The sequence below is a fragment of the Galleria mellonella genome, unplaced genomic scaffold (assembly GCF_026898425.1).
Source record: "Galleria mellonella isolate WM207_F2 unplaced genomic scaffold, CSIRO_AGI_GalMel_v1 utg63, whole genome shotgun sequence".
Lineage (NCBI taxonomy): Eukaryota > Metazoa > Arthropoda > Insecta > Lepidoptera > Pyralidae > Galleria > Galleria mellonella.
In genome coordinates, this window is record NW_026442130.1 from 10,448,600 (window position 1) to 10,468,862 (window position 20,263).

At 36.0% G+C, this 20,263-nt stretch overlaps 1 protein-coding gene and 3 non-coding genes across 4 annotated transcripts in view; 2 read left to right on the plus strand and 2 right to left on the minus strand.

Moving 5' to 3' along the window:
• Positions 1–20,263, minus strand: part of LOC113521858 (dynein axonemal heavy chain 10) — a 99,043-nt gene that overhangs the window by 46,310 nt on the left and 32,470 nt on the right. The window contains exons 41-57 of the mRNA XM_052899772.1: positions 19,916–20,094; positions 18,838–19,020; positions 17,851–17,976; positions 17,288–17,541; positions 16,568–16,756; positions 15,558–15,730; positions 14,972–15,137; positions 13,933–14,091; positions 13,340–13,434; positions 12,830–13,087; positions 10,211–10,370; positions 9,281–9,379; positions 6,929–7,052; positions 5,418–5,602; positions 4,549–4,641; positions 2,448–2,600; positions 1,228–1,383 (exon numbers count right to left, since the gene is read on the minus strand). Of these exons, the coding sequence (XP_052755732.1) occupies positions 1,228–1,383; positions 2,448–2,600; positions 4,549–4,641; positions 5,418–5,602; positions 6,929–7,052; positions 9,281–9,379; positions 10,211–10,370; positions 12,830–13,087; positions 13,340–13,434; positions 13,933–14,091; positions 14,972–15,137; positions 15,558–15,730; positions 16,568–16,756; positions 17,288–17,541; positions 17,851–17,976; positions 18,838–19,020; positions 19,916–20,094 (2,752 nt within the window). The remainder of the gene's footprint in view (positions 1–1,227; positions 1,384–2,447; positions 2,601–4,548; positions 4,642–5,417; positions 5,603–6,928; positions 7,053–9,280; positions 9,380–10,210; positions 10,371–12,829; positions 13,088–13,339; positions 13,435–13,932; positions 14,092–14,971; positions 15,138–15,557; positions 15,731–16,567; positions 16,757–17,287; positions 17,542–17,850; positions 17,977–18,837; positions 19,021–19,915; positions 20,095–20,263) is intronic.
• LOC113522016 (5S ribosomal RNA) lies at positions 243–361 on the plus strand. Its single transcript, XR_003402388.1, has one exon. It is a non-coding gene; the product is annotated as a 5S ribosomal RNA (ribosomal RNA).
• LOC113522023 (5S ribosomal RNA) lies at positions 3,201–3,319 on the plus strand. The gene has a single exon (XR_003402394.1). It is a non-coding gene; the product is annotated as a 5S ribosomal RNA (ribosomal RNA).
• On the minus strand, positions 4,383–4,501 carry LOC113522017 (5S ribosomal RNA). The gene has a single exon (XR_003402389.1). It is a non-coding gene; the product is annotated as a 5S ribosomal RNA (ribosomal RNA).

The following is a 20,263-nucleotide window of genomic DNA, read 5'->3' on the forward strand; positions in this document are numbered from 1 at the left end:
TATTAAAAAAAAGTTGTAGTGATAGTAAAAGAAATCTTATAACATACTATTCAATGATTAAAATTAATTTTATTTTAATTAGCTAAATAACAAATCGTTTAATTTAATTGCACAGGATTTCGAACTGGAAATATATCTAGAAATGTATTTTCAAAATAATTATTATATAGAGCATATAAAATATAGACGTCACTAATATTAGGAAAGCGTCCAATGTGATAATTATTTATACAATAACATTTGCCAACGTCCATACCACGTTGAAAACACCGGTTCTCGTCCGATCACCGAAGTTAAGCAACGTCGGGCGCGGTCAGTACTTGGATGGGTGACCGCCTGGGAACACCGCGTGACGTTGGCTTTTTTTATCGATATTTTTATATCAATATTTTAGTAATGAAAGTATTATTGTAAATTGTCAATCTATGTTTTTTTTTTTTAATAATTTATTTATTTGTAACGTTGGCTTTTTGCACTTTCATTTATTTTTATATTTTACTGGTTGATACCTGTGCCCGGAGCTGTATTAAATATTAATAAGTAATTATATGTGCCTATTTAGTAACTCTACATCGGAGCTATAAAAAAAGTATTGATTGCTTAGCATTAATTTGATTTCTTCAGCGACAATAACAAAATGTAAGTACAATGAAACATACATGGCCCAAGTTTACTCTATCTGTCTTCGTCGCAACTGGCACATCCTTTCTCTTCTTTACTCAATTCTTTTTAATCCACCTCATTATTTAAAAGAACGTTTTATATTTCTTGGTGAGAGCAATTCTTTGTATTACTCGTAATTAAAATAGTTTCCACAAAAAATCGATTTCATTTGTGGCAAAACCAGTTATGTAAGATCTCAAAACTAAACTGTTGAAACGATTTTGATAAAATTTCTATGGGACCAATCTGTAAGCATATTCGTTCAAATAAAAAAAAAGAATTTTTCAAATCGGTTTATAACTGACGGAGTTATGAGGTAACAAACAAAAAAAAAATCGATTTGAAAACCTTTTTGAAATCGTCTAAAAAAAGCGTAGTAAGTCTCCTGTTTTCTTCTTCGGAGGAGACCAGTGACCAGCGATGCGACGTAATGTGGTTGTTTCTGGTAATGACATGTTTATCCACCAATTTTCAGCGGAGTAATGCGCAAAATTAGAAAGAAACCAAAATAGATTTTCTAGAAGACATTCCACACTACGTAGTTGTATGTATTGTACAACTTACGTCATTTCTCCCGCCGCCAGCCTTTCCCATGGCGGCAAGGAAACCAATGTCCTTCAGATTCTTCCACGTGAGATCTTTCCCTCTATCGTAGAAGCCCTTTCTCTCGAAAAGCAACTTCAAAAGAGCAACCGGTTGTTGTGTGCCATATGTGTCAACCTGATATAATAATTGAATATTAAAAATGTAATACACAATTGCATTAAACTTTTAACATATTGTATTATTATTTGAAATGAAATGAAATGAAATGAAATGAGTTTATTTGCTTAAAATTATTACAAGCCACGTGGTATTATTTTGGCACCTGTTTAATTGACTTAAAAGATGTAAGCATGCAAATATTTTAGATGTTATATAAAAAAGCGGTAAACAAAATTATAATTCAATTATATTTATTAGTGATTCGCTGCAACTTCGTACGGGTGCAATTAATATTGCATATTAATCTATACAAAAGTTTTATTATAATGGATTTATTGCACATAGGTACAAACCTTCCCTATGAAATGAGTATTAAAACCCGTTGCGTGGTTTAAAAAAAGTAAGCGGAAAAAGGAACAGGCGCGGTCAGCGACAATTTTATACTATTTAAAGATTATATTATTATTTTATTGAAATTCAATGTACCTTAGTGTAAAACGTGGACTTACATCATATGGAGTTACTATGATAGATACTTGGAATCAATGACTGGTGTCAATGGTAGACAGGAATAACATTAAATAAGTAAAACTCACATATGGTGTAATATAGTAAGCAAATAATAAAAAAGTGTAAAAGTTATTTACATCTATATTCTAGTACTTCTAGTACATATTATATACATAATGTTTCCCATTGTGGTCAGAAGAAACAATGGAACACCAACTGCTCCGATTCAAACAGATCTCTCTCAATTCCTACCTATTTGGTCGGCATACGTCCATCTGAGGGCCTACCATGAAATGTTTTCTGAAATTTTGGAGCCAAAGGAAACAGAAATTTGATGTTAAAATTACATAATACATGCCGTTTGGAAATATTAAAAAAGTTAAAATATTATTCCTTTGGACTTTTATGATAGGATGTATGACGAACGAAATGTTAAACTCCATTTATTGATCCGATTTTGGTATAAACAAAAACACGAAATTGAGTCCGAAATTTCGGAATTTCATTTCATGGTAGACCCGCTGCTCTCGAAATCTATACTCTCTATTCATAATAAATAGAATGCTCACAATGGGCATGTTCATGTCGTCAATAAACACGAGCATCTTCTTGCCGACGGGCGGGCCGAATGTGTCCTTGGTGCGTTTCTCCACCACCGACTCCAGGTTGCGCTGCACGTCCATCGATGAGGTTCGCGACGAGAAGTTCATTTGTTGGACTAACTATATAAAAAAAGGTCAAGAGCGTGTTGTATTAGATCTGTTTATATACATGCTGTGAGATACGTAACCTGCCATAGTGATCAGGCCTAGTATTATTTGGTTTCGTCACAAAAGTTTGCTATTTTTTTACATAATACGTAATATTAAAAAAAAAATCTAGAAATTGTGCTTATCCATGTGTTTAGGCGATGGTTCCCACTTTTAATTACGTAAGCTTTTTTTTATTTCATTAATTCTTAATGAAAGTTATAATAAAATCCAGACTAAATATCTGTAATTTTTCTGGATAATAAAGACATAATTAATAATTATTATTTTCACACTACATTAAAAATATTTCTTTCAGTTAATAATTTTATTTTTTTATTTGATAAAGATACTTTCTTAATTATACAATACTATCATACCTACTTGTACAACAATTAGTCCATTACCCTAAGGTTGTCTTGAAAAAATTACTCTCAGCAATAAGACCGTCTTACTTATACAATTGTATCGTTGTGTTTGTAAACTGTCTTGCTTATTTCCTATATTATTTAATATACATAAACTACATTCATTCATTCATTGCTTATAAATATTTTATTGGAAAACTCTATCGCCAACGTCCATACCACGTTGAAAACACCGGTTCTCGTCCGATCACCGAAGTTAAGCAACGTCGGGCGCAGTCAGTACTTGGATGGGTGACCGCCTGGGAACACCGCGTGACGTTGGCTTTTTGCAAAAATGTAAGTATAACGTTTTATATTTTTTATACAGTGATTTAGGCTCAGTGACGGAACGATTGATTTTTTGAATGAATTACATATTTTTCTAAACAAAGCAGTTTAATTAAAAAAAAAAAGAATGTCCTCTCGGAAGAGAAAAAAAAAACAAAACTTTTGTTAATTCAAGGAATTGAATTAACAAATGTTTTTTTTGTGGCTAGTTAAAATACAATGTCTCTGAAATAAAATTAAAATCGACTTTAATTTGAATTTAAATTATTATCTTTATTAACTACAAATAAGAATAGATAAAGATATTAATTAATATAATTTAAAAAATAAGTTTGGAGATGCAGGGTATCGATCCCCGTACTTCTCGCATGCTAAGCGAGCGCTCTACCATCTGAGCTACATCCCCATTAGAACGATATATCGAAATAAGGTATCACATTGCCGCGTAGTTTTATTTAAAAAACCAGTTTATTTCTCCGATTTCTGTCACTTCGAATTAACTTCATTTGTTAAAAAAAAAAATTAATATCAATAGTTGGTTACGTAGGTATTTTTCGAATAATAAACTCAATATACTTTAATGTAACATCTTTTATCATCTAGACTTTTAGTTGCTTATGTCTTTTTAGATAATATTATATACTAGATAATACTATATACCGTGACTTCGTCCGCGTTTCCGTCGTTTTTCGTAAAATAAGTATCTTATGTCAGTGGTTTTGCTGTAACAGACTCATTTCCTTTCGCTGCTCGGCTCCAATTGATCGTAGCGTGATGAAAAGTATACTATAAGCTGTCCAGGAGTATGAATAATAATTGTATATATATATTGTAAGTTTCGTTAAAATCCGTCGAGTAGTTTTTGTTTTTATAACGAACATACAGACAGATAAAAATTTTACTGATTGCATTTTTGGCATCAGTATCAATCACTAATCACCCCGTGATAGTTATTTTGGAAATATATTTCATGTACAGAATTGTCCTCTCTACAGATTTATTATAAGTATAGATAGATAGATGTATAAAAAATAAAATAAAATAATGAAAGTTGCAAAAAAGCCAACGTCACGCGGTGTTCCCAGGCGGTCACCCATCCAAGTACTGACCGCGCCCGACGTTGCTTAACTTCGGTGATCGGACGAGAACCGGTGTTTTCAACGTGGTATGGACGTTGGCGACAACGCTACTCAAATCACAGTACAAGATTTAAAAATAAAACTCACGTATTTATCAGCAGGGAGGCCACGTAAGTAGTTCGTAATAATAGCCGTTTTGGAAGTACCCGTGTCGCCTACGAGTAAAACAGGCCTTTCAACCTAAATCACAAAAAAAATGTTGTAACAGAGTGCAAACTTTGTTACTATGTAATTTTTAAAATAAGTTTTTAATTTTCTTTTGTGGGTATATTACGACAAATATTTACTTGATTTTGATGATTCTGTTGTCAATTGATATGATGAATACCCTTGTTCATTCCATAGTAATTTCTTAACGATAGATAAAGCTAATTGTTTACTGCGGTTTTGTTCCCGCAAACTCGAATAAAAAATATGTTATAAAACAAATTCTATTGGAAAGCATTCGGTCGTTTAAGTGTGATGGATTCAAATACACAAACATCCAAACATGTTCACAAATTTTTCAGATCTATAATAACAGTAGGATGTAACAGAGAGTTATCGACCTTGGGGTGGGCGAGGGTTTGCCGAGATTAAAAAATGTAAGAGCTCAGGGCAACATTAGTAAAAGGTGACCTTTTTTTGTCGTCAAAGGCACCAAGTACGCTAAGACTGGCCTTGAGGAGTAGTCACGGGTAATAGGGATACCGATCGGATATCTATACATTGGGGTCCTCTGGACAGTGATGGCGGTAAAAAGGTCATCGCCCATATCGATGTCACCCATATTGGCCGGATGTCTATTTTATCACTTTTATTTTTTGGATAACAGTATTTTAACATATTCACTATTGGACCAGTATATATATATATATATATATATATATATATATATATATATATATACACACATACTTGTAGATATTGCTATATATCATCCACCCCTACTGAGGACGGCCTGTGTTCATACTCACACTCTCCATAATCTTAATGAGCCACGTAAGCCTCAGCGTGTCTACAGTGGGCACTAATATGGCGGGGAACTTCATGTCGCGGTCGTGCTTGTACTGGGGCACGAGCCACTCCCAAGCCTCCCACGTCTTGGTCGTGAGCTCTAGGCAGTAGTCGTACAGGCTCGGGAAACCCATTGGGAAGTGCTCTGTGGAGAATGTATTCATTAAATGACTCGACAGTTGTCGTTATATTTAAAATAGATACATTTTTTTATACAACTTAGAATGGCAAACAAGCTGACGGCCTACCAGATGGAAAGTGGTAACCGTCGCCTATAGACATGAGCAGTACCATGGACATAACAGAGTATACTGTTTCGCCCATGATACCCCCCATGCGTTGCCATTCCTGAGGACTCAGGTGTTATTCCTCTGTACCCAGTACATTCACATTGTTACTTATTACATATGCCATAGCAGTTTGACGACCAGCCAATTGTGTGACATTTATATATTACATTCAATCATACCAAAACATACTGATGAACAACGATATACTTCGTAAATACTTTTGTTGCAAACTCCTTAGTTATTTTATAGATGTTATTTTTAATGTATTTTTGTACTTTGTTGTTTTTACATTGTCACTTTGCTCTTTTTCGCTTTCATAGTCTGTCTTTTGTAGTTTTCTTTATTGTAGTTATTTTCCTTAAAACTCATTGTTTAATTATATCAAACTCATCAACATACAGTCCATAATAACGCCCACAACATTAATGTTAGTGGATAGATTGTAAATATTTGAATTTAGGTATGTGGAATCTTGAAGGAGAAAATATTTAGGACAACTTACCCGACAAATGTTTTGTTCAACTTACAAGTACTCGTACATCAAGATCATAAGATCCGCAAAAAAGTGAATTTAATCATGCAAAAACACATTGATATACAAGATGTTTTGTTCATAATTAAGGTAATTAATTCCACAAAAAAAAACCTACTTCAATTGTGGCAATTTATTTTGATATAAAAACTAAATTACTAAATCGATTTTGATAAAATTTCTAGGGAACCAATCTGTAAGTATATCCTTTCAGATAAAAAAATAATTTTCTTAGTCGAAAATTGACAGAGTTATAAGACAATAAATATAAAAAAAACATAACTGAGATATAATTTGAGAACCTCCTTTAAATTCTGTTGAAAATACATTATATTTGATTGAAAATATATATGTATTTGAATTGAGAACGCGGAATAAAGTGTGTATGAGTACTTTGACAGATAGAAGATTTTGTTTGATAGATGTTTTGCATTACAAGTATTTTCATGCTCCGTAAAACGATCAAAAAATCGTCATAAAATTTTTAAAACATACTTGTTAGTAATTAATTCCAATCCATTTAAATTGCATTGAAAATTATTATCAAAATCGGTTCAGAATTAATAAAGCTATCGGATCATATATACTCGTACGTACGAAAAAATAATCTAATTAAAAAAAGAACAGATTTAATAAGTAAACAACGTACTAGTGGTAGCCTTTTTTTCGGGGTTGTCCTCGACAAGCATCATGGGGCACGCTTTTTTAATGTAGTTGTCGAAGTCGAACCGCCCATCGTCTATAATGGACGCACCCAGACTGTTGTACATAGACTGCATATAAAGAAAATGATTATAGTTTAATACTGTATAGGTATAGTAAAAATTCAATAATGCTTCTCTGCTAACTACGTCCATGGATAATATAATATTATACTAGTTTTTTTTTAATGAAAACGCCCCACCTTCTATATCAGTATAAAATGACGGAGCACCAGTGAGAGATGACAGGTGAGGATGAATGCAGGGCAGTTGGACAATCGTGACGAACTCGACAAAAAATAATCATGACGGTTTCCGGGGGGAACCGTATGGAGGTCAATCTTACAGAGTATATTACCCTAATACCCCCTCCCCATTATAGTACCATTATAGTATAGTAGTACGGATATCTCGCCATATAAAAGGTTATAGCCTAAATAGGCGACTTCGAGAGACGAGGTTTTCCGTAGGAACTACAGTATAGGGTTCTTCAAAAAGGGTATACGAGCATTAAGGATTTTTCATAGTCGGCAACGCGTCCGTGACGCTTCTAGTGTAGCGCCTATGAACGTCTATTCATAGGCTATAGTGACCTTTTACAATCTCAGACTGTGGGCTTGATTGACATTTATCTACGTAGTATAAAGAAATCATAAAATTACAATTAGGCGATGGTGCACCTGATGGGAAGTGGTAATCTACAGTCGCTTACCGACAGTACCAGATAAACAGTACCATGGGCGTCATAGTGTACACTTAAATATCAAAGGACCTTTCATACGTTACTTTTAAGTAAAATTAAGGCCTATCCTTGTATTAAAAAAGATATTGCATGATTTTGAAGATCGTGTAAATGTATGTATGTAATGCCTATATTTGCATATGTACAAGAAAGATATATTATTTTAATACGAGTGATATTTTCTATAATGTGTTTCTAATACCTACTCAATTCTTTTTACTAACTTACTGACATCCTCCTTCTGTCAGGATGAAAAAATTACATCTGTCAGGACATAAAAAAATGACAGTAATGGAAAGTGTTTTTTCTTATGCTACTTATAATAGCAAACAAGCTGAGAACCCACCTGATGGAAAGTGGTAACCGTCACCTATATGTAATCAACAGTTCATCCAAACTACAAATCATACAATTCTCATATAATTTATATAAAAAATAGATGTACCATTGGAGGCGCAGGGTATCGATCCCCGTACTTCTCGCATGCTAAGCGAGCGCTCTACCATCTGAGCTACACCCCCGGTGGTCACCAAGATACAAATGTAACACCGTAACGAATGCAATAGTGGTCACAATCTGAACTGGTTTTTGAAACGTCACAAATATCAGTTACATAATAAACTGTGTCGTTTGACATTTAAAACGTGCTGTATCTCAATACAGTTTTACAACGTTGGATCAATTGATATGTGCTGTTTGTAGTACATATAGTATAGGGTTAAGTTAGTGTTAAACGCACGAGTGTATTGGCAAACAAACATTTTTCTTTTAATTTATTCTGTAGATATTCTCTTTATATACATTTTTTTTATACAACTTAGAATGGCAAATAAGTTGACGGCCCATCTGATGGAAAGTGGTAACCGTTGCCTATAGACATGATCAGTATCATGGACATAACAGTACACATACACACAGTTTCGTCCATGATACCCCCCATGCGTTGCCATTCCTGAGAATTCAGGTGTTATTTCTCTGTACCCTGTAAATTCACGCCATATCCGACCCTTCAAACCGAAACATAGCCATGCAAACACAACTGCTTCACGGTAGAAACACGAATGGGATAGAGGTACCCAAGCAATCGACTTTTTTACAAAGTCTCCCTCTGGTAAAAAATACATATATTTATGTCGATCTTTAAAACAGATAAACATAACTAGCAAGTCAACCTGACATGCTTCGCAAAATATTAGTAATAGAGATTAGAGTACCTATTATTACAGATAATGTAGCTATTATTAACAATTCCTTTACATCCGCTTAAAGCGCTAAAACAAATTTGTTACATAGATGGTAACTCATTCCTTTAGCTAATATAGGAAATTTTTTATTCTTTTATTTTAATGTAACAACTACTGGTTTTAACTTACGTGTAATTTGGTCGAAAACACTCGATTAGTTTCGGGACCATTGCGGATCCTTAGTCTTAAGCAGCTGTGACGTGAGCATGAGTCTGATTGGGCACTTCATCCCGTTGAGCATGAGTTATAGTCGTTCGCGGCATATTTTCTATTCTATCTTATGAGAGCAGAACAGTGGGGTATAACATACTTACCACCATAAAGACACATTCCACCACACTACTATCAATTTCTTCATTGCTGTCCTCTTTATTTGGCATCAAACCGCTGATCATATAACATAACTGGACGACCTACAAAATAAAAAGATATGGAAAGACAAAAAAATTTAGTAGCCTAACTGTACATGGCGGACTTAATGTTAAAAGTTCTAGTCAATATAGGATCATATAGACAGTCATAGGGAAGTGTCAGAATACTTGAATGCGGTACTAGTAATTATTAATGTACGTACATATTAAAGTTACATATCAAAATGAATAAATATATAAAATAACAAATATACTTATACATATATAAATATACTATATTATATACGAAAATGAGAACAATATAAATTTTTGTCAGCATGTATGTTTTTTTGAAAGACGGTTTAGTCGGCAGTCTCCTAATGGTATCAGGAAGCGTAATATCTTAAGGTAGACTCATAAAAGTAAACAAAAATAATAATATAATATATTTTTTTATTATATTATGTATATATTTTTAATGTAGTATGTAAAAACCCCGCCTGCGCTATTGGTAGGACACCAGTGGGTGTTGGCAGGTGAGGATAATATGGGTTTCGCGATGGCTTCTATGGAGAACCATATGGAGACTGATTTAATAGTGTATATTGCTAGCTATTAGACCCCCTAACAATCCCCTTTTCCCCACTGTATATTGTTTTTTTTTAATCAGTAATAATGGAATGGTAATCTCTGCGCTATCGGTATGTAATGACGGGGCACCAGTGAGCGATGATAAGTGAGAATTAAGCAGGTCTGTCCATCCCATCGTGAAGATTTTAACAAGAATTAGCCACAATGGTTTCCAGGGGAAACCACGTGGAAATTGACCCCATTACTAACAATCTTTTTCCCCCACTGTATATTGTTACCTACTTATACTGTGGTAAAACTTACGAGGTTCAGCGGCGTTTGTGGTACAATAGTTTTGAGCGGCGTCTGTTGCTGCAGGCCAAACATACCGAACACTATGTAGTTAATAGCGCCAGGCACGTAATGATCGAACAGACCGGCCAGCTGTTCACGTTCCGCCTCGTTGCTGCGCGTTCGAAGCCAGCTGTCACATATATATTCATATTTGTTTATATACTTTTTTTTTATACCTCTTAGAATGGCAAACAAGCTGACGGCCCACCTGATGGAAAGTGGTAACCGTCGCCTATAGACATAAGCAGTGCCATGGACATAACAGAGTATATTGTTTCGCCCATGATACCCCCCATGCGTTACCATTCCTGAGGACTCAGGTGTTATTCCTCTGTACCCAGTAAATTCACGCCATAATTAAATAAATAATACATTAGTCATCAAGAATAAGAGCTTCAAAATAAGAATTATTGGACACAAAGTGAAATTAAAATAGGATTGTTCATGTCTAGAAGCAACAGTTATCGCTTTCAATCACAGTTGCTGTCTCTTGCCAGTTAGCTATTACAACTCATAATAAAAAAATATATATGTGAGTTTATTGTTTTTTATTTTGAAAATATGCTACAATGTTGACAATAAACTATATAATAAATTGTTCAATCCTTTGAGCGTTGGTATAAATAACTTGCAATTTGAGAATACCAATATATCTACAGTCTCAAAGGCACCGAAAACAGCTTATTGCAGTAATTCATAGGAGCTTATCAGAGTTATGGGATATTCAAAATAATTTTCTAAATTAGGTATTATTAATTGTTTAATTACTATCAGTGTTTGTTAAATAAAATTTTAGCGTACAATTTCACCTGCAGTTAATCGACTACGTGGTTCGATAATATTATTGTTGTTGTAACCGTTAATTGCCTATTGCTGAACATAGCCTCTTTCATAAGGGGGGTTTTTCCAGTAGTTGCCACACTTAGTAGGCAGGTTGGCAACCGCAGTTTGGCTTTTGGTGATGTTTTAAGAGGAGCGCTATTGCCCATCCCTCGATCATAAGCTTCCTTAGTCGCCTTACGACACTCACGAGAATGGAAGAGGGTGATCTATTGTATGCTGGGAGCTACACGGCGAATATTCCGTGTTCCATAATATATTTCAGGTAAACCCAATAATACCTATCATATATTCCTTATGGCCTTAAACCATAGTTCTTATTGTAGAGCAGAAGAGGTACAATGAACACTACAATGCATTCTGTGTTGTCCATAGTTCCTTTTGATATCTAAAAATGACAGTTATCTAGGCAAGAGATACCACTTTTCATCAGGTGGGTCATTAGCCTGTACGTGTATTTAGAATTACTTTAAATAAAACACCACTTGGGATGAGTTTGTATTCAGGAACATAAGTAGTTCTTAGCTGCTCGGATTAGAACTAGTAAGAAGCGAGGCACTTGGTATGAGCAGGTGGAATGACAGACATAAAAATAGATGTACCGTTGGAGGCGCAGGGTATCGATCCCCGTACTTCTCGCATGCTAAGCGAGCGCTCTACCATCTGAGCTACATCCCCGGTGACCAACAAGATACAAATATAACACCGCATCAAAAGTAAAAGTGTTTGACGTTTGAACTGGTTTCTCAAAACGTCACAAATGTATATTGCACAATATTCAAGTTCTACTCGGTAAGCAATTAACCTTGATACAATTTTAAAGATTTAAATCACCATTCGAAATTATTTTTCGTATACACTTAAAATTGTGAAAAAATTAAGTTTAGTGTCCTTTACTAGCTTAGGCAGGTATAATCAGTTTCCAGTAGCAGTGTATGTATTTGTTTGTTTGTAACACTTTATTGTATAGTACAGTACAGTCTTAAATTATAGGATACAGAGTTCTTAAGAAAATAATAAGTATAATGGCGGAGATGTCTCATAAAAGTGAACTTTTGAATGTCTGATAGAAATTGTAAATTGTAGAGACAAAAAAGAAAAATAGGTAATTAAAAAAAGTAGAAAAGTAGTGTATAGTAATAGTGTTGTTGCAATTCGGTCTAAACGATAGTTAAGATAGTAAAATGTTTAGTTGGAAATAGAAAGCAGTAAAGCAGTTGTGTTTGCATGACTGTGTTTCGGTTTGAAGGGTAGGATGTGGCGTGAATTTACAGGGTACAGAGGAATAACACCTGAGTCCTCAGGAATGGTAACGCATGGGGGGTATCATGAGCGAAACAGTATACTCTGTTATGTCCATGATACTGCTCATGTCTATAGGTGACAGTTACCACTTTCCATCATGCGGGTCATCAGCTTGTTTGCTATTCTAAGTTGTATTAAAAAAAAAAAATAACTGCGTACGGTGAAATTTAGATATACAGAATGTGTCTACATGCCTGTGTGGATTGGACACATAGAATTGAGATCACACTGGAGCTCATTGAATACATTACTATTAGGCATTTGAGGTGTTTTGGTTTCGATTGCGTCAAGAAATTTTCATCAGGAGTACCTGCACATTCGTTTAGTCCTTCGAGCCGGATATGTGCTACTTTAATTTGTTACTGTTGAATAGTGTAATAAGTTTTGCTTTTCTCTTAAGAATTCTATAAATTCTTGTTGCAGATAAATTGATAAATACAATACCGGTCCCAATAGGGTTGGTAACCCAAATTCTTCGGATCGACGAACACCATGCCGGCCCTGGAGACGGTCGCTGGCGAGGCATAGTTCAGATCACCCACTTCGAATAGCAGTGAGCAGTAGGGTGCAAGTCGGATGCGTTCACCGTTTGCTAATGTCAGTAGTTTATTATCGTCCATCACTGAATTCATGTTCTCAATCCAGAGGGCGTCCACGTCGCCGTCGAAAAGCGAGTATCGGCGTTCATCTTTTTCAGCTGGTCTATATATATTGAAAGAATAATTAAATAAATGACTGAGGGATATGTGTATGTAACCAAGCCCACTAAATACTTATTTAAGGGGGGAGGGGTCCTTGAATACCAATGTATCTCTAATGTAATGACAGATTACTAATGGTTTACTACATTAGTAGTAAACATTAGTAATTTCTTTTTTCTACTAGCAACCCTAAGAAAACGAAAATAAATGAAGTAAGTAATAAGTGAGGTATTATATATTTTAGTTTCTTTACCTGTTCATTTCGCGAAATATCCTCGAATACAAGCCATCCGTCCAATCTCTAGTAACAGGGTCCAGAATCCCATATAGTTCTATCACAGAGCATGCCTGTGTAAATAACACCTTTATATAATGTATTTATATCACTATTTTATATAAATCAGTAAAATTTACAACAACTGATAGAATGTAGCGCAGAAAGAGTAAATATAACCAAGAAAAAATTAAAACCCTTTTTATTTCCTGTTAATCCTGGCCTAGTAATAATAATAATTATAATTTGAAATCAGTAGGGCTGAGTCATTGTTAGTAATGGAGACTGGTATGTACGTTCATGAGATCGACGTCCACGCGATTCCCGCTGGAAACTATTGTAATTAATTCGGGTTGAATTCTTCACCTATATTATATTAGTTATATATATATATATCATATACACCCATGATGAATGTGTCACCAAAGAGACATGTCATATGTTGTGCAACATTTCGTAAGGATGAGCGTCAATTTCTTTCCCATTCATGTAAGTAAATGTGAATATAGATATCTTTGTTTCCTCTTAGCACATAAACATATCATTCTGAAATTTGGCTAAGAGAATTTTACCTTAGGGTTGAGCACGGTGAGCTTGGTAGGCAGGCCCAGGTCAGTCTGTGCCTTCACGAGGGTCTGTAGTATAACGGTCTTGCCGCCGCCGGTGGGTCCCACCAGCATTGAACAGTGTCGGGTCATCATCGTCTCGTACAGTTGTACCACTTTGTCCACCTTGGATAATTACGTGAGGTGATGAATTATATTATCAACATACTTCAATTTTAACAGAATTTGTTGTAACAAGTTTGAGATGAATTGAGAATAAGTGGTTCATATATTTTATTGTTATATAAATATATAATATTAAATATAATTAGCGAGGAATAATTATTAGGACCATGCTGATTTGTAAATGAATAAAATAATTATACATATCCAGTTTTATTGCGATAAAAAATAATTTGTGGACACTTTATACAATCCTCTAAACCCGCTACGATTAACCTTTTTTCGGATGGAGTGTCGACCTTAAAGTGAACTGATGACAGCTACTTAATATGTACATTCTTTTTTTTATGCAACTTAGAATGGCAAACAAGCTGACGGCCCACCTGATGGAAAATGGTAACCGTCGCCTATACACATGAGTACCATGGACATAACAGAGTATACTGTTTCGCCCATGACACCCCTCATAAGATTCAGTATACTCTGTTATGACCAGAGTATTGCTCATGTCCATAGGCGACGGTTCTATTTTCCAGCAGATGCGCCAGCTTGTTCGCCATTCTAAGTTGCATAAAAAATGTATGTGTAGATACGTTATATTTATTTCTCATAAAGATACCAAATGCTCTGATTCCAAAAGTCTTCTTTGGCTTCCTCCCCATTTTTACTGATAACTTATATTTTTTATTTGGCTGTTCTTTAGGCCATTTTTAAGAATAATAATTCTTCGTAATAATAGATTAAAGTTTGAAAGAAAAATTAAGAGTTTCTGGAACCGGAGTGTATATGCATAACGTTATAATAGTGGACCTAAGTTAAGCATTCGATATTCAATATATAAATCACCGCTTACTCTAAGCGACGTGAGGTCAAGTAAGATTACCTGATGATCAAGCACAATGTACCCGTCCTTTTCAAGTACGTCAATGACGGCCGCGTTGAACTCTGGATAACCGACGCGCGGACACTCCAGCCCCGGGAACAGGTCTTTGATAAGACCGAGAAACAGGGGTACATCTTCGAACACGAACTTCGGGTGGTTCATGTCTCTGTTATTTAAAGCATCATATAATGATTACGTAGTCACGTGTGTGTGCGTATGTGTGAGTAGGAGCTGTGACTAAAGTAGGATTTACATCAAACGGCGCGAATCGGTATGCATTATACAATACAGAAAAAAAGTATTAACGGTATTTAAGAAGCGACAATATGCATGAGAAATAAACAAATTTGTAATTTACACATTTTTGTCAACTATATATATCGTAGAATGTGGGCACTCAACGGAATACTGTCTGAGATTTCATTTCGTGCTTTGCGTAGATATTTTCCTTATTTTAGAATAACTTGATCTCATTTATTAATATTAAATGTAATCTCGCAACTTTGATAATTTATATTGATAAATTTAATTATAATATTCAATAAAAGAATAATACGAAGTAATTAAAAATAACCTAAAACCATACCTGAGTGCACGCATGAGCACCATGATCTCGCTGAGGCCGGGCGAGTCCCGCCGCAGCTTGCCGGCCATACGCAGGACAGCGGTGAGTGCGCGCAGTCCCCAGTCGTAGTGCGACTGCTTCGATAGCTGCTCACGCGCCACCTTGTACAGTACTGTCATCTTCTTTGCTAATACCTACAATTTAGAAGTTTTTTTAATGGGTGATAATGGAATGGTACCCTCCCTGCGCTATCGGTATACGCTGGCGGGGCACCAATGATAGATGATAGGTGAAGATGAAAGTTAGCCCATCGTGACGTAGTCCACTACGATTAACCTCGATGGTTTAGAGTGGAAACTGCGTGGAGGTCGACCTGACAGGGTGTATTACTAGTAAGGGATCAATTAGACCCCATTACTAACAATCCCTTTCTCCACACAAATTATAGGTTATGATGTGGTATACTGATATGATTGAAATGTTTTAAAATTTCAAATGCATAACGATACTCTTGATTTAGGAGAGGGGAGCGGAATGAGAAGTGTCAACTCAACTACTATTAGAAGGATCGTCTTAAGAGAGAATTTTGGTCATTGGAAGTATTTTTTTTTTATGGATGAAAATGGTATGTTAACGGTAACTTCGCCTGCGCTAATGGGATACGATGGCGGAGCACCAGTGAAGGATGATAGATGAGAATGAAAACAGGTCAGTTAGCCCATCATGATAAATTCATCAGGAATTAACCATGATAGTTTCCAGGAGAAATTGCGGGAGTTCGACCTGGTTGGGTATATTGCTAGCAATGGGATTCTCAATCTCCATTACTAATAATCCCTTTCCCCCCATTGGGAGTATTGGGCTCATTCATATTAATCATCTGGTTTGTCTCTGCGTTGTTTCATCTGTCAAACCATTGGTAATATTTTGCCATCTTCTAGCCTTGATAATGTCTTCGTACCAACTACACGTGGTACTATAGATCGCTACGGTATCATTTAGAAAACTGTACAGTACAAATGAGTAATAACCTTAGCTGTGAGGAATCCATCGGAAAACAGCGAAATTTGGCATATCATCTCGAGGTCGGGCAGGATGCACACGACGGGCCGGAACAGTGCTTTCACCGACTCTGGAAGCTCGGTGCGACCCGCGTATCCGGGGTTCATTGTTATGAATATACCAACTTTGCTGTCCATCGCTATTTCTTGACCTTCGAACTACAAAGATTTATTTATAATTAATGTTCTACAGGCAGTGGGAAAGAACTCTGTAAAACTGTAAGAGGACTATGAATACATAAGTATATGATTACATAACTAGATACAAAATTGATAAGCTGCAAGTCGCCAATTTTTGGTGCATCACATTAGAAAGTATCAGGCAGGTCGTGCCGACCCTAAAAATTGTCTGACCCCGGGATCCGAGTGAAGCTTCGCAAAGATATGTCTAATAAATAAGCCATTTTAAATGGCCAGCATCTGCAAATCTACATGGGCAAATAGAATACACGCCGTGTGTGAGCGTTCCGAGAAGCAAATTTTATGCCAATTGAATTATAGATGTTCCGTTACGAATAATACTCGTAGACTGAAGTCCGGCCTAATGTAATTATGGTGTTAAGTTCGCCATATGTACATTTACTTTATATAATTTACAATTTACACAATTATATAATTGTGGATTGATATTTAATTAAATATATAGTGTAGGACTAGTTTTATTTTGTAGTGCTAATAAATGTAACTTACTGTAAATCGTTTGAGCTTCATGAGCAACGCGCTCCTGATGCACTGCAGCTGCGTTGATATGACAGACAGCACGGAGATGTCGATGCGGTTGAACTCATCGAAGCAACCCCATGCACCGCACTGGCACAGCCCCGCCAGGATCTGGCCCACCGCGCGGAAGTCCATACCCTCGCCGCAATTTGTCACCACGCATAGTAGACCTAGGGCTTTGGCCAGATCTTTCGTTGTTTCTGTTTTGCCGGTGCCTGCTGGGCCTGTGTTAAAGAATCAATTGATAAAAGATAAGGATAGACCTTCCAGGTTCTGAGTCTTCTCTTTCAAGCCTGAGGCGATTAGATACCTTCTGGGTAAGCGCGTTTCATCTTTCACCCTCAGTTTTCACGCTTTAGGTTGTTATTAGATTCGTTTTAATTGTAAGTGCTGTCTACAGCAATTTTAGTTTATGGTACTCTAGTACCATAAATTAAAATTGGCTTATTATGCGGCTTGTGTGTGTAGTTTTTTGTTAACAAGTGTTTTTGTATTTGTACATGTATGTACGTGGTAGATGTCAGTATTGTTACCAGCGGGCGCGCCGCCCAGTTGCATGGTGAGCGCCTGCGTGATGGTGAGGTAGATGCGATCCGTCAGAGGTGTGATCACCAGCCGACCATTCAGACCCATGTATTCGTATCCGTATTCGAATACACCTGAAAAGTATAACTTGATTAGGAAATGAGAATAAGTTAGATAACTTTTATTATTAATTAGAGGAGGGTTATCTTCAGCTATATAAAACCCACTTTCCAAAAGGGATATTTATAAAATTAAGATGTGGTCGCGTCTGAGACTACGGGATAGGGACATATTTACAAACAAACAAATTTACATATTTATAATATTATAAAGGGTACCATAATGAATTTATTTATTACTAAATATATTTATTTATTTATTTATTATTAATTATGAACGTAGTTGTCACACTTTATGTGTTGGTCGTATGGGTAAGATTTGGGGTAAGAGATCAACCAGGGAGAGAGTACATTAAACATTACTTAGTAGATATGTTTACCGGTCCTGTGTCATGCACACGATAGGGATGTCGAATGAAGGACATACACGACGATTTCATGACATAAGTGTCATGCGAAGATGATGAGTTTATTTTTTTATACAACTTAGAATGGCAAACAAGCTGACGGCCTACCTGATGGAAAGTGGTAACCGTCGCCTATAGACATGAGCAGTACCATGGACATAACAGAGTATACTGTTTCGCCCATGATACCCCCCATGCGTTGCCATTCCTGAGGACTAAGACGTTATTCCTCTGTACCCTGTAAATTCACGCCATATCCCACCCTTCAAACCGAAACACAGCCATGCAAACACAACTGCTTTACGGTAGAAACACGAATGGGACAGAGGTACCCAAGCAATCGACTTTTGTATAAAGTCTCCCTCTGGTAAAGTTATAATAAGCATTATTAATAGCTTTAAACACATCAATATATAGAATAAGCATATTAATTTTTAAAACAAACAAATAGTACAAAAATATTAGAGACCAGTGCACTGGTGGATCCAGAGATTGTCGTCCCTCTTGAGCCAGTAGAAGCGCAGCTGACTCTCCCACTCGAACTCAGTAGCTTCTGTTACATTGTCGCGTACGAAGCCCTCGATGATGTCGCGTGCGTGCACGTCGATGGTCGTAATCGTGCGAAACTTAAGCCGGTCGTTCGACGTAAGATCTAGATGTTATTTTACACTTTTAACTACTGTCTCATAAGCACATTTTTAAGCTAATTTTATGCTATACTAGCGTTTTAGTTCGATTTGCACGGGTTATGTTACTTGCACATAATGTATATTTAGGTATGTGAAATCATTTTTAAACAAATAATCAGGTCTTCCATCTTTATTATAGGTTTTATAAGTATGTGGAACAAATCAAAGTTTCGAGATATGATAATTTGATTAGTTGATTAGAATTATTTTGTTTAATTCCACTACCATTAGTATGCGTGCGACTGTCATTTGACTACTATTATTATTAGTAGATGTTCTACGACCTTCTCTTAGTAATTTAGTCTATACTCATGTTGTGACATGTGTTACACATCTAAACGGGACATCTTCAGGCGATTAATAATTTGCCGCTAGGAGTCTAGTGTTGACCGTTCCAGGTGTCGAATGGTATACTAACGGTAGTGGAATTAAAGTATAATCAACTATTGATATCGACTTTTGCTAAATAACAAGTAATTCTTTTAGTAGTATAGGTACTATTATTCCATACACAAGGCTACAAATATTGAAAGTTCGATCTGGTCAACATGAAAAATTTCGTATATCAATAAATTTTCTTTTAATTCGGGGGGAAGAGATTGTTAGTAATGCTGACTACCAGTCTCATTGCTAGCAATATACTATGAGAGGTCGACCTCCACGAGGTTCCCCCTGGAAACCATCATATTGAATTCCTGGTGTATTCATCACGATGCGCTAACTGGCCTGCCTTTTCATCTCACCTATCATCCCTCACTGGTACCCCGCCAGCGTATACCGTTAGCGCAGGCGGAGATGCCACTTTATTGCCATCCATTAAAAAAAACTCTTTTCATTTATATTTTCTTTAGCACCCACCTTGTCTGACTTTGACCACGAGTCCGTCGAGCTGTTCATTCTGCTGTTGCAGATGCTCCTTCATGGCGCGCTTGTTGCCCTTGCGTATACGCACAAACGTCTCTTCCGTTTCCGCTGTCCACCACACACCGTTGGCTGCCAAGCAGACCATACCCTGGTACTCCAGGATCCATTCCGTTCTAAAACATCGAAGTTGTTTTGTTTATTATTGAGCAAGCTGCAAACTCAAGAGCTCTGTAAATATTTCGTTACACTCAAAAATTTTCCGTTATACGTACAAATTTAAATATACAATAGAAAGAAGACAATGAAAATTGAAAAATAAAATGTATTGCGTTATGAATTACA